This window comes from Lissotriton helveticus, chromosome 7, assembly GCF_964261635.1.
Source record: "Lissotriton helveticus chromosome 7, aLisHel1.1, whole genome shotgun sequence".
NCBI classification, from domain to species: Eukaryota; Metazoa; Chordata; class Amphibia; order Caudata; family Salamandridae; genus Lissotriton; species Lissotriton helveticus.
The window spans coordinates 1,251,403,223-1,251,418,132 of record NC_136068.1 but is presented as its reverse complement, the minus strand read 5'-3'; the positions used below and the strand labels follow the sequence as shown (position 1 = coordinate 1,251,418,132).

Here is a 14,910-nt window from a genome sequence, read left to right as displayed (position 1 = left end):
ATATCACCACCCCACCTAGAGGTAGCTCAGATCACTCTCCAGTGGTAATGACATATGCGAGCCGGACTCCAACCCAGCGTGTTATTTACTCCATATACCCCGATTATCTGCAGAAATCTAAAATCCTTAAAAGTAACACTACCGCAACACAACACTATTTTAACGACAGTGCGCACTCTGTAGATTTCCCTCTACCACTTTGGGAGGCCTACAAGACGGTCATTAGGGGTCAGGCCATTGCATCTATAATAGGTCACAAAAACTAAAAGAAGGGAGAGGTCAGTACCCTAGAATGAGAATTGGCCCAAGCAGAAAGACTTCATGCCCAACACCCAACGAGAATGACGGCCCAGGCTCTTGCTCTTAAACAACAGGAATAAAAGAGATACCTAGAGGAAGACACTAAAATTAGACTCCAGGCCGCATAAGACAGGGAAACTTCTGGCCTGGTTTGTTAAGAAAGAGCGCGCCAGTCGAAGGATTGCACAATTACTCACAGGCGATAAATAAAACTATCACACACCCACAGGACATCATGAATGCACTAGGCAACACTACCAACAGGTATGCACATCAACATCCTCGACAACGATTGAGGAAGCGCACGCCTTTATCAAAGATATCAAGATACCCACACTAACACCAGAGGCAACCTCAACACTTAGCGCTGACCTCACCGCAGATGAGATACAATTGGCAATTGGGGCAATACAGTCAGGGAAAGCGGTGGGACCTAATGGCATACCCATCGAACTTTACAAAAAAACTGCTTCCACCATTACTCCATATCGTCTAAATATGTACAGGTCTAGCCTGGAGGTAGGTGAACTCCCACAAGATCAACGTATTGCCACTATAGTCACAATTCATAAGCCCGGGAAGCCTGCCGAGGATTGTGCATCATACTGCCCTATATCGTTAATTAATGCAGAGGCCAAAATCCTCGCTAAACTCCTGGCGGCCAGATCGACCCCTTATCTCACCGCTTTAATACACCGGATCAATCCAGCTTTATGCCCAATAGGAACACAGCTCTTAACCTAAGACGACTCCATGGAGTGGTGGCGCATATTCCCCCTTATTCAGGAAAAAACAATCGTACTCTCCTTAGATGCCCGTATGCCCTATGATATGGTTGAGTGGCCCTTCCTCTTTGCAGTGCTGTGACACCTGGGTTTCGGACCAAAATTCTGCGCTTGGGTGCGATTGCTATACTCGGGTCGTTGGCCCATGTGATGACAAACGGACACTTATCAGAAGATTTCCCGTTGGGGCGCGGAACGCGTCAGGGGTGCCCTCTCTCACCGCTTTTGTTCGCACTAGCTCTAGAGCCACTGGCCGACTAGATTCAGTGGGCACCGGATGTCCGAGGGCTCCATTGAGCGGAGGGATGGGAGGACTGCATATCCTTATATGCGGATGATGTGCTATTATATATAGCATCCCCCAGACGGTCCATCCCTGTACTACTGAATATATGCGACTTATTTAGTCGGATCTCGGGATACACCATCAATTGGGCCAAGTCGCTTATATATGTACTGCGTGGCGCACCGCCACAGCTCCCGCAAGGGTGCAATACCTAGGAATCCACATCACACCTGTCTGACGAATTTGTTAAACAAGCATTTACAATGCAATGGTCTCTGCATTATTAAAGGTAGAGCTATTGGCATTGCTCATGAAATTTTTTTTCATTTTTTTAACATAAATAAATGGTATTGTCATTTACAATGGCAATAGGTGAGCATTGGAGAGTAGTAGAGAGTATTCGCGGACACAGAGCCACACACACAGAGCCACACACACAGAGAGCCCCACATGCACACACACACACACACAGTGAGCCCCCCCCACACACACACACAGTGAGCCCCCCCACACACACACACACAGTGAAACCCCCACACACACAGAGAGCCCCCCCCACACACACACACAGAGAGCCCCACACACACAGCGAGCCACACACACACAAAGCCACACACACACAAAGCCACACACAAAGCCACACACACACAAAGCCACACACACACACACACACACACACAAAGCCACCCACACAAAGCCACCCACACAAAGCCACCCACACAAAGCCACACACAGAGCCACCCACACAGTCATTCAAGAGCCTTTTGTTCCCTTCTTTCCAGATACTCGCAGATTGTACTGAAATCTAAGAATAGAATGGAAGTAAAAAGACTCAAGAATTGTGCACCTCCGTGTATGATGTCACCTTTCTATTTTTTTTTGGTATGTTTTGGATCCTACTTAATTGACGGGCAAATAGGTCACATACAACTAACTACATCGTCAATTTTTTTTAATTAACTAATGCACATCATTTATGAATGTAATTATGGGTGCCATTAAAATCAATTCTGTAATAAATCAATTTGCGCAAATGATAGCCCAAACCTCATTCCTCGGTCATTCTTGGAAGAGGCTGATTCTAAAGAACAAAGCGCCACATCCTTGCAAACCAGATGTTTAAGGTTTTTATGCCTTCTGGAACTACTAGCATCGATATTTATAAATTTTCCCTAATATACACAACCAATCTTAAAGAAAGCATACAGTTGAAATAACGCAGCGATTCAGTGTATTTTAAAATAAGGCCAAGGACCAGAACTTTTCTTTTATGGCAGAATTCACGTCCACCAGGGTAGCATAAATTCGCGTCCACCACGCTGAAAGGGGTCAATCTGCCACATTTAAAGTTAACCCCCGTGTTGGTTTTGAATTCTCCCCTGAAGTGGCTGCCTTGGCCATGCGAGGAGCTACTGAGGAAGATATATAGACGATGACTCTACCAATGTGTCCAAATGCATGGACCGCGAAAGTAGCTTCTCTGTCTGCTGTCCTCAGCACTAAATGGCAATACTGCTGAGGGACTTAAACACAAATGGGGCAAACCTGTCGACCTAAGCAAAGGCAATGGACTTTTTCAAACTTTGGGCTAAAAATCATAACATTAAGATTTCCATCCTCAAAGCCCGTTGGGTCAGGCATTCAACATTTTGCTCATGAAGCCCTTTGACATTGCCCTGGAGTCAGTGGTAAGTAACTTCAACATTACAAGTAATCTTTGAAAACAGCCCCTGGATGCATGTACATAACATGAGATACATGTTCCTTCGCAGAGTCTGAAAAGAACTCTTTGTTACAGACCATTGCAGGGCAGATGACCATTGACTTTATGAAACTGTTCTGTGGTAGCTCAGCACCCACTTCGTGCAGTCCCGAATGGTTCCCACATCCTGTAATGGCCAGTCCAGGCAGGGTAGAAAAAGACCACTCTGACACCACCCATGGGGCACGGGAAAATAGTAGTCAAAAAAGGGTAGGGTGAGAGTTAGAAAAAAAAAAGAATATAAATGTGGAAGAGTAGGTAAGGAGAGGTTAAATCAGAGTTCAGTTAAGTTTATGTCAAGTGAGATTAAAAGGTGTCAAAGCAGAAGTGCTAAAAAAAGGCGTTTCTGAAACAGGAGATAATGAAAGCAGCTTCCTGCCCTGAAAATGATGAGGGGTGACCTTGGATTTCAGCTGCACATGCCAAAAAGAAACGTTTGCTGGTGGCATATGGCCAACTGGATGTCAGTTTCAGGAAGAGCTGTGCATAAAGACGTGTGTGGCTTCTGCCGTAGCCCACACTGGCTTACCTAAACTGGAAGGGAGAGAAGTTACAGTTGCAGCAACCAGAGAACCAGGGGGCAGGGATGCTAGAACATGCATTCATTTGGTTGTGTGTTTCAATAACCCTTGCTAGGAGCCGGAGGTGTCCTCTACTAGAATAATTCCCTGTCCGCTTTACTGTGTTTGACAATACATTGGGAATCAGGCAATTATCGGTTAAGTACAGACGGATAGATGGGAAGGCAGCTTTAGTAAACTACAAGTTGAACAAGCTCAGCGAGGGAGCAGGGAAGCAAGCACAGCGAGGGTGCAGGGAAGCAAGCACAGCGAGGGTGCAGGGCAGCAAGCACAGCGAGGGGAGCAAGCATAGCGAGGGGAGCAAGCATATGAAAGAGGAAACATCTCGAACCTAAAAAAAAGAACAGAGGCAAGGACGAGATGCAGACTCGGGAGTAGAAAATATCTGCCGGAGAGGGTAGGCATATGGAGCAGAAAGCTTTCAGGGAAGAATGGTTCACACGATACCTGTTGTCAATACTCAGGCATACAAGGCAAGTGACTGGAAGCCTTAGAAAATAAAAGAAAGAGGGACGACAGCGGTAGCACTTACCTTGGTCCTTCCGTTGATCCTGAAGTTGCCGAGCTTCCCGTTACAGTACCGGATTAGGTCGTCCATGCAACTCATCAGGCCCCCGATGGCCTTGCATTCGCGAAAATGTTTTTGAATGTAGGGTTGTTGTTTACGTTTGAACTAAAGGGTAATAATGTGAATTAAAGGTCTGCCGATGTCTGACCCCGGTTGAAAGCCCGTCTCTACCAGTGGTAGGTCACAGTGAGACTGGCACTGTGTCTGGGTTTGTGTGAACAGCCCTGTATTGTATTGTATGGCATACTTGTATAGCGCAAAACTGTCACCCAAAGGGTATCCTGGCGCTTGACTTGATCAGCCATACACAACTTTATGCTACTTTAGACTTTACGGCAACCTGGGAAAAAGGTGTGTTTTTAATCCTTTTTTAAAGGAGGAAAGGTCTTCCTTACTTCTCAATGGCAAAGGTAAAGCATTCCACAACTTAGCTGCGGTAAACCTGAAGGAACGTCCACCCATCCGCATCCTCATGATTTTAGGAATGACCACCAGGCAGGCGGAGGAGGAGCGGAGGGCTCTGGTGGGGATATACCAAGAGAACATCGTCTGCAGCGAAGATGGTCCCTGGCCATGAAGAGCCCTAAAAACAAGGCATAGTGCTTTAAAATCAATGCGCCGGGCAATTGCCAGCCAGTGGAGATCCATGAGCGCCAAGGAAGACGAATCAAGACGCCGTCTGGAAAGGGCCAGCTTAGCAGCCATATTCTGCACCCGCTGCAGTTTACCCACCAGGGTGGCTGGCGCGCCCAGAAGTTGCGCGTTGCAGTAATCGAGCCTGCTTAAGATGATACTACGCACTGCCTCTGGGTGGGCATGCCCCGGGAGAAAAGAAAGAATCTTCCGCAAAGTTCGAAGCAGCAGCATGCACGTTGCCACGGTTTTATTGACAAACGCGTCTAGCTGTAGATTGGGTTCGAACAGCACCCCCAGGTTCCGGGTGGACACTGCCACTGCCCCCGTGCCCCGCAAAGAGGAAGGCCAAAAGTCTGGAGGCAGAGGCAGAGGAACGCTATCCGAAGAGCAGTGCAGTACCTCGGTCTTTGAGCTGTTGAATTGCAGCGAGTTCAGACTCAGCCATTCTGCGGTAGCTGACATACAGCGATGGTAAGTCTCCTGTGACACAGCATCCTTACCCTCAAACGAGAAGATAAGTTGCGTGTCATCAGCGTAATTTGTGACCGCAATGCCATAGGACTTGATTAGGCTGATCAGGGGACGGAGGTAAAGGTTGAATAGAATAGGGCTAATGGCCGACCCTTGAGGCACGCCCTGCCCTACCCTCCTGATGTCCGAACGGTAGGGTGGCAAGGCTACCACCTGGTGTCTATTACCAAGGTAAGAGACCACCCAGTCAAGGGCCAGGCCAGAAACCCCAATCTCCTCTAGTCTCCTGATCAGAATGGCGTGGCTGACCGTATCGAACGCGGCCGACATGTCGAGCAGCACTAAAAAGGCTGCTCGACCATGGTCGACACGCGAACGAAGGTCATCCAAGGCGGTCACCAATGCAGCCTCAGTGCCATGGGCTGGCCTGAAGCCAAACTCGGCCGTGTCCAGGCAGATGTGAGTCTCCCAAAAACTGGACAGATGTTTTGTCGCCAGTTTCTCCAAGATCTTAATAGGGAGAGGGAGCAATGAGATAGGTCTATAATTCACTGCGCAGGTGGGGTCCAGTGTGTCCTTTTTCAGGAGTGGCGATACCACAGTCAGCTTCCAACATTCCGGAACTTGAGCAGTGCTAAAGGACTGACAGCAGATGGCATGAAGGGGGGGGGGGTAAAGCTCCTCATGGAACAATTTCCAATATTTATGTGGCAATGGGTCGAGAGGAGAACCCGACGAAATCCGTATCCGCCACAGAGCAGAAATCCTCAAAAGAGGGAAGAGGGAAGCTGTTCAGCTGAGCCCGCCTATCATCCGGCTCTGAGATATCAGGAGTGGTCCCCCCTACAGGGTGAGGCGTAGCCTGGAGAACTGAAGTGACCGGGGTCCCGAGATTACTCAGAATGAGGGAGATCTTATCCTCAAAGGCCTTTGCCAAAGAATCGCAAAGCAGTTGGGAGGCCAAGATGTCCTTAGCGGCACATGCGGGGCGAGATAGATCCCTAACAATCTTGAACAGGGCCTGAGATTTGTTAGCCGCTGTTAGCAGTGTTTCCTCAAGGAAACTAGCTTTAGCGCACTTAATCTCAGTTTTGTAGACCAGTAGCGCCTGTTTGAAGACAACCTTGTCAGACTCAAGATATTGTCTCCTCCAATGGCGCTCCGCGCGTCTACACTGGAGTTTCAACTGAAAAAGCTCCTTCGAGAACCAAGGCATAGCCGGTTTAGCCCTGTCTCTAATTTTCCGTAGTGGAGCCAATTCGTCACGTGAATTGGAGATTTTCTGACAGAGAGTCAGATAGCTCTCCTCCACGTTGTCTCCCAAAGAGAAGTCTTCCGCTAGCAGGGTTGGCAGACTCGACTGTTGCAGGAGCCTAGACCATTGCCTACCCAGCTTTGATGTGGCTCCTGTCCTGCCCCTCTCCAGAGAATCAGCAGGCAGTAGCAGGAAGAAATGGACCAAGGAGTGGTCCGTCCAACATTGAGGGATGATGTTCCGTACCAACACCCGACTGGCATCTGCCAGGATCATGTCCAATACATGACCCTTTGAGTGAGTCGGAGTGAGTACCAGTTGCTGCAGATGGATGTTGCGACAGGACTGAACCAGCCCTGTATAAGCTAGATCCATGGATCCATCCGGCCACAGATTGGGCCTGTCCCGGGACGCGGAGGAGAGGAAGGAAGTCCAAAGAAACTATAGGGTAATAATGTGCGTTAAAGCTCTGCCGATGTCTGACCCCAGTTGAAAGCCCGTCTCTACCAGTGGTAGGTCACAGTGAGACTGGCGCTGTGTCTGGGTTCGTGTGAACAGCCCTGTGCTTAGGCCTGTCCCGGGACGCGGCGCAGAGGAAGGAAGTCCAGGGAGGAGGGCGCATCCTGTGCGGCTCAGCCGGGAGCGGCCGCAGCTCATCTGGGACCAGAGGCTTAGAGCTGTGGGCACCTCGGTATCAGGAGCCGCAGGCACCCGGATAAACCCTTGATTAAAAGGGGCTGGCATCGCGTAGCTTGTAAGGCGGCCGTCTTCCCACAGACAGGAGACCCGTATTCCGTGGCCGGGACACAGGAGAGGCTCGAGGCTGTGACCGGCGGCGTTGCGGTACCCTGGCACTTCTATCTGGGACAGAGCGGATGAGAAACCATGACCTGTGGCTCCCTCGCTCCCCTCTCACGAGCCCATGGACCGCAGGGGGAGAGGCGCTCTGGTGCACCGAGGTAAGGCCGGATAATGTTCGGAAGTGCCTCTAACACGATAGGTGCATGGTTCTGGCATTTCCTGTGGGGACAGCGAGAGCGGCCAACCTCATCAGCGGGAGGGCGACGGGAACAAAGACACGGACCGGGGGAGGGGGGCAGGAAAAAGACACGGCGGGAACGAGGACAGCGAGAGCGGCCAACCTCATCAGCGGGAGGGGTGTGGGAACAAAGACATGGACAGCGGGAGGGGGTGGGAAAAAGACACGGTGGGAACGAGGACAGCGAGCTTAACGAGCAGCAAAATGGCGGCCGCAAAGCTCCGAACATTTTCGGATTCGGGGGCGTGTTTTGGCGTTCTGAGTGACAGATGATGTCACAGGTGGAAAGAACGCAAAAAACATGCCCCCGAATCCGAAAGAGACGGGGCTTGATTGGAGTGACGCCACTCTCCTCCAATGACTGGCCTCCGTTTAGGAAGCCAGCCAATGGAGGAGAGATGGAGGAGAGAGGCGGGTTCAAGCCCCATACTAAAAAACATTAAATCTCCGACCGAAGACTGCGCAAGCGCAGCCTGTAGGTCCTCGACCTAAAAAAATCTCATGCCGCCTTTGAAACGACTCGTGTGGCAATACTTAGCGTTGACATAGCTCGGGAAAGCAGCACTTTTTAAGATGATGGCGCTTCCCAGATTTCTTTATGCCCTGCAGAATACGCTGTTTCTTGTTCCGCAAAGCTACTTTAAAGCAATAGCGGCGGAAGTCTCTAATTTACTCTGGGAGGAAAAAGCCGGCATGCATTGCCATGAACAAATTAGTTAAGGGCTGGTACGATGGGGGCATTGCCCTTCCAAACATACAGCTATATTACTGGGTGTCTCAGCTGACGGTACTTAATCAATGGATCCACACACCACAGACGGAGCCCGCGTTCAGAGCAGACAGACATGGGTTGGGAGGAATAATGCGGGCATTATACAATAGAAAGCAGACTACCCCACTGATTGGACCTACGGTGCACGCCGTCCAGATTTGGTACATAGCATCGAAAAACTGGGCTGGGACTCACTCCACTCTGGGAAATACAACGCTTAGTACGACTTCGAAATAGTAAGGGCTTCCGCCGATGGGATTCCATCGGTATATCAACGGTGGGGAAATTCTAGCTCAAGGGAGAGGTAGCTACCTTCACCCACCTCCAAAAACAGTTTGAACTGGCACCCTCTGAAATATTTCGATACACACAGATCAGGCACGCATTGAGGGCAGCTACACCAGCTGGTACCATACTTCCGGAGGCCTCCCCCCCAGAGGACAAGTTGTTAACAGACCACATGACCAAGAAGGCCACTTACCTCACCTACTGCAAACTTGCCAACAACTTGCCAGAACCAATGACGTCCCTCTGTGAGCGAAGGTCCACTGACCTTGGGGACTTAGATGACACAGACTGGCAGGAGGCACTCTCCTCACCGCGCGAAGTAGCGATATCCTCCGACTAAGGCTGGTGCAACTAAAAATACTACACCGTACATAAAACATCACCGTGACCCAACATAAAATAGGGGGGGGGGGCGATAACTCACTTTGTCTCCGGAACTGTGGGGTGGAGGGTACATTTTTCCACACCTTATGGCAGTGCCCATGAATAGTGTCCTACTGGATGGCAATTATGCAAACCATTACTCAAGTGGGTGGAGTCTTAGTGCTGCCTGAGCCCAAAAGATGTCTCGCAAAACGAAATATAGCTAAATTATGGGGGTCACATTCCATTCCAACACTCCATGACTGGTGTAAAGATATGGATGGGGTTATGGTGGCAGAGAAGGTGGCCTATATCTGCCACGGCTGCCCCAAAAAGTGGGAGAGAATATGGGGAGTCTGGAACGCGTATAGGGGGAAGGAATGTCTGCACTCCGCCTCGGACTGTGTCGGATACAGCTTCTGACTGAGGGAGGCAGGCGAAAAAGGGCTACTCGTAACGATCTACCGAATGTAATGTACTGAATGTAATGTGATCATGTGTATATCACCATGAAAAGAGACGTGAAATGTTTACCATATGACAACTGGCAACAGCTTATATTACGCCCTGTTAACAATAGTCAAGAGTTTAAAAAAAGAACACGTCAAACTATTAGAGTACTGCTCTAACAAAAGCATGCTTACAATAGCAGCACTGGAAAATGTGTGAAGCCAAAAGCATCCGAAATATGGATGTTGTAGAAAATAACCCCGTTTTGTAGCATCCATTTTTTATATATTTTTTCAGCACTTACTTCCCAGTGTTACTAGACTGCTAGCTGACTGATTTAACATATAAATGGTCCATCATGCATTACACAAGAGGATGGATGACACACCAAGCAGCCAACTGAAAACCAGTGAAAATAAAATAGCTCTTTGGACTGATCCCAGATGTGACTGATTATGTCTTAAACCACTGACTAAAAGCTCTGGAGTAAAAGAAGCAGGGGGCTGAGGAAGGCTCACAGAAAGCCATAATAGTAAGTACTGAATACAATATGTATGCCATGAATGGGGCAAGCGCTATAGACGTCAGATCTCGTAATTCAGATTTCCGATAAAAAGTTTTTTCATGAGGAATGTAATTTATTTTTTCAAAATCAAAAATACATTTGACAGCATAATTTGTGTATTTGCATAAATTGATAAGCTGATGTTTGGAGGGAACTTTACTTCACTTTCAAATATATATTTAAAATGTGAGTGCCGCTCACAACACCGATCTAAGACAATAACCTACAAGATTCCTATAACCTGTTTGCGCTTCAAACGTGTAAGAGAAATATTTGTGTGAGGAATAGCATTGCTGTATGTGCTTGTAGAATCTGCCTCAGTCTCCAGTTGACATTTTAATATTTGTATATGTTCTTTCACCCAGCGCCTGCCTATAGAGAGTTTCACTCATTGCTAGGGGCAGGCCTAGTTTTAACTTGGTCCACAAAGCTTTAGCACACCCATGAAAGATGGGGCAATTTGGTGCAAGAAACATTTGAATTTCTGCTTGCTGAGGCCAGGCATCCACATCAGGAGAACAGATCCTGGGACGGTGACAGAGGTGAGCTCCATCAGTGCATGGCTGCAGTGCAGCAGTCCATATGCTGCAACTTGCTGCGCCTTATGTCAGGAAAAACAACTTCCCACTACCATAAACAGGAATCAAATATTAACCCTTTTTTAGATTTTTTTTTAACTTTGTAAACTTCATGTGTTTCAAAAACTTTTACCTTCCACATTACGTGACTGAGAATCATTGGGGAAATGACAAAATTAAATAAGAAAGAAGGGCACATGTATAGGTGAAGGTAGATGCTATGATACACGGCAGGACATGTGGAATTGCCCTTTATGAACTACTTATATTGCCTACTACTTTTTAGTCATTTATCGGGAAATCGTTCTGAAAAATGCCTTGTTTAGCCACTATTTTTTCAAAGTAAATGTAAATGTAAATGTAAATGTAGTATACTTGTAAAGCGCACAGCTGCCCCAGCAACGGGGCGTCCCGGCGCTGTATAACTCTGGGGAACCCGTCCTGGCTTTCCCTGTGGGATGGTCCCTTGCTGGGAGTCCCCAAGGTGGAGCCAGGCATCCCCGGAATTGGTGGGGGCCGTTGTGGAGATTAGGCAAGCTAATGCCCAGAGTTGCCGAGTGGAACCCCTGATTATAGTAAGCACCGAAGCGAGAATTATCGAGTCCGCTGACCAAGGTCCAAGACCCTGCCGCGTCGGGAATTGAACCCTGGTCCCGGGCTGACTTCTGCTCTCAGGCCTGCCGCCTCTAACCAGTGAGCCACACTACTCCACAAAGTATGGTGTGGGTATAAATAATCCAATAACCTTTGTGAAGGTGAGGCTTGCTTGGTATATTATTAAAGTACTGTAATATTTTATGAGTGCCCCTTCAGCGCCAATGGTTTTTAACAACTTTGCGTAATAAAAGTGTGCTGTAAAGCGCAGTATTTAGATATATTTTCTTTTCCAAATTTTCGCATGGAAAAACCATACTATAAGATGTTAGCCTTTTTCGCTCAGTGCCATTCAGGTGGCAAATTTACACGGCACCACTTGTAAAGATTACCTGTGTCAAAGTGAAGCTAGATATTGGAGAGTGATTTTTGTAATACTAGATGCTGTGTTTGTGTGCAATGAGAGTGCTGGTAACTTTCACCCTATTGCGAGGCATGCTCTCTTTGTGTATAGGTGAGGGTGCTGTATGGAAACTACGCTTGAAAGTTGATACACTGTAATTTTAATGCAGAGAAAGTTGCATTAAAAATCCACCTTTAGACAGATGACAGACACAGTGGGCTTCTAGAAATGGTTGCCCAGTTCTATTAGGGAGTACCTCACTGGGAGACAATTACCCAAAAGTCTTTGGTAGCTCTATTAGATGTTAACCCTTCATGGATAGGTAACACCCATTCCTTAATATTAACTGATAAAACAATTTTAGGGATGACAATTACTGAGTCACGACACAATTCTAATCCACTTGATTTCATGAAAAGTTACAACTCAGCAAAACTGGAATGAAACTTGTACAGCAGTTTATAGTACTAAACATTGATGAATGAAAACCTAATTGAGCTCTATTTTTCGGTACTGAAATAAGGAAAAACGTGTGTGGCGGGAGATTTCCATCCCTTCTTCTTAGGATGGCACTCGTTCATTATGCAGAATACTAAACGTGTTCACAAGAATGCATTCAAATCATATACAGGCCCATACAGATCCTTACCTTAATAAATAAATGTGGCGGAGCATCCATTTGTCCATCTTGTTTTTTTGTGATATCTAAAAGAACAAAGTGATTTATGCTACAGTAAACAGTAAGAACAAGTAGCAAAACTTGGCTGTAGAGAGGACACTGTTGTACTCAAACGCAAGTTAAAAAAAAGAGCTATACAGGTAGCACTTTAATGTAGATTGTGCTTGGTTGCAAGGATTTGGGTTAGCAATGCAGCCTATGTGGGTAATGTATTTTTATGCTGGAGTGCTTCTCATATTGCGTCACGTATAGCTGTATCACAGCATGTAGAAGAGCAAAATGAGAGACTGAATGTTGTGGGTGGCAAGGGTGGTCACTTGGAAAGAACAAGGACTTTTGGAGAGATAGCTGGGCAAAGAGTTGTATCTTGACTGGGGGATTGGGTCTAACTCCTGGAAGGATAGGTGTCTGAGCTACCTGTTGAGGAAGAGGGCATGAGTAAGTTGCTCAGAGTCATCACTGCCTTTATGAATTAAAGGTGGGCATAGAAGTTTATTCCTGGTCTTGAAGGGAGTTCCTCAATATTGCTGTCTCTTTGGAGAGGAAGTTATCATGGACAGTGACTTTTGTTGGGCATTCGTCAGCTGCAACGCACCACAGAAAGAGGAACATAAATAAACTCCCATCCTACATGTTTAGAACAATTATTAACGTAACTGGCATTGCAAACTTGCTCAACAAATCAGTACCCATAACACCATCTATTTTTATTGAACGGGAGGAAAACCAAAGTGCGAACTAAGAGCTCCCTTGATTTGGTGTGATTATTATAAGCATGCTTTTGAGCTAGGGCTACAGTTTAAGGAGGCACTCAAAATCAAGGCATAAGAAAATTAACTCATAAAACTGTAGCTCCAAACATTTTGGCTTTGGCTCATTTAGTGCCCATTGAGTGGTGATATTATGTTATTACCAACCATTGTTAGACCACTGATGTTCTTCACTGTTTCTTTAATAGCCTGCAATTAAAAGGCAATTTCTACATATTTTTTACTCATCTAAACAAGCACAATTTGATAAATATTATTTGTTCTAAAATGCTTACCAGATCTTTTAAATCTATGGCCTATACTTCGGGACCAGCCAATGTGATGAATGAGTGGGCTATACATGTGGCACCAGAAGTCATCTGTTTTGTCTTCACTTTCTTCATAAACTAATCTTAATCGTCCACCAATTACACTGTCTACGTATGCCACTCGTGTGCGACAAAGGTGTGTTTTGTCAACGACTTCTACCCGCATGGAAGGCTTGAAAGGATACTGCATGCTTTCCGATACCTGAAAATCAGAAACACAATTGTCTAGGAGCTGCAGCATTAGCACAATGTTTATATACATTTTACACGGATTTTTCTCAGTGTTTGGTCCACAGACGGCTGAGCAGACGTGTTGCATAAGCTGACAGTAAGCACTAAATACAAAAATGTAGCACATCTGCTCTTCGGACCGTGTAGTTTCTTACCAGTCTGTGTAGTTTTGCAGCTTGAATAATTTTCTGGATCCACATGCTCTGCATTAATCTGCCGTCTAGTGGTTGGGTCCGGAAATCTTTAAAAAAAAAAAAATGTTTGCCCAACTTTCTTTGTGCTTTTGTTGGTGAGCGTCAACAGACCTTCATGTGGTGAATCCTTGTGATGTCGTCGTGCTTCCTCGGGAAGCTCCCACCTTTAGTAGCCATCTTAAGATCCATTATTAGGTCTAGCCTAGACAGTGCTTGCGCTGTCTCTTCGAGACATGATGTATTCCGGTATTGACTTGAAGCTTAGGCCATTTTTCACCCATCTTTTTAATTGGCTCATGTTACTGTCCATTCTAAGCGGTTGCTTTTGATTTATGAATAGGCTTAGTAGCCACTCCTTAGAACCGCCTTTTCTTCTTTTGTAACCTCCCATGAGGACTGGCCTTCTTACTGTGTAGTTACTCGATATGTCTTATTTACAGTTTGTGAGCACTATTTTCTAAAATGGATTTCTCCTAATACAGGCAGATATTTTGTCTGGAACCCCTTGTGTGTGTTTTTAAGCAGCAGGGCAGCACTTTATCTGATCTTATGTGTTTTGCTTCAAGAATGGCAGAGGCGCCATTAACGCTGCCCATAAAATGTTATATATATTTGTTCTTTAAGGCACTGTGCTTAAGACGTGCCCGAGGTATCTTCAGGTTCAACAATGGCAGAGCCCCAATCCTTTTGTTATGCGTGGATCGCCAAAATCAATTAACACTTGAACAATGGTGCCCGCAGCTTGCCGCCCCTCATCCCCGCTCCGGCCCCGGGCTTTAGGTTGGAGTACGGCGCCTCCTTTGAGATTAATACGGGCGCCCGCTTTCACTTAAGAACAAGGGCATCCGCTGTTATTAACAAAACGGGTGCCAGTTTTCATTAACAACACGGGTGCCCGCTTTTATCAACAACACGGGTGCTTGCTTTTATCAACAACACGGGTGCTTGCTTTTAGCAACAACACGGGTGCTTGCTTTTAGCAACAACACGGGTGCTTGCTTTTATCAACAACACGGGTGCTTGCTTTTAGCA

General features: G+C 46.7%; 1 protein-coding gene across 2 annotated transcripts in view; it reads right to left on the bottom strand.

Moving 5' to 3' along the window:
- Window positions 1–14,910, bottom strand: part of MBTD1 (mbt domain containing 1) — a 1,097,355-nt gene that overhangs the window by 753,903 nt on the left and 328,542 nt on the right. For both annotated transcript variants that reach the window (XM_078654423.1, XM_078654424.1), the window contains exons 9-10: window positions 13,421–13,655; window positions 12,346–12,401 (exon numbers count right to left, since the gene is read on the bottom strand). In XM_078654423.1, the coding sequence (XP_078510549.1) occupies window positions 12,346–12,401; window positions 13,421–13,655 (291 nt within the window). The remainder of the gene's footprint in view (window positions 1–12,345; window positions 12,402–13,420; window positions 13,656–14,910) is intronic.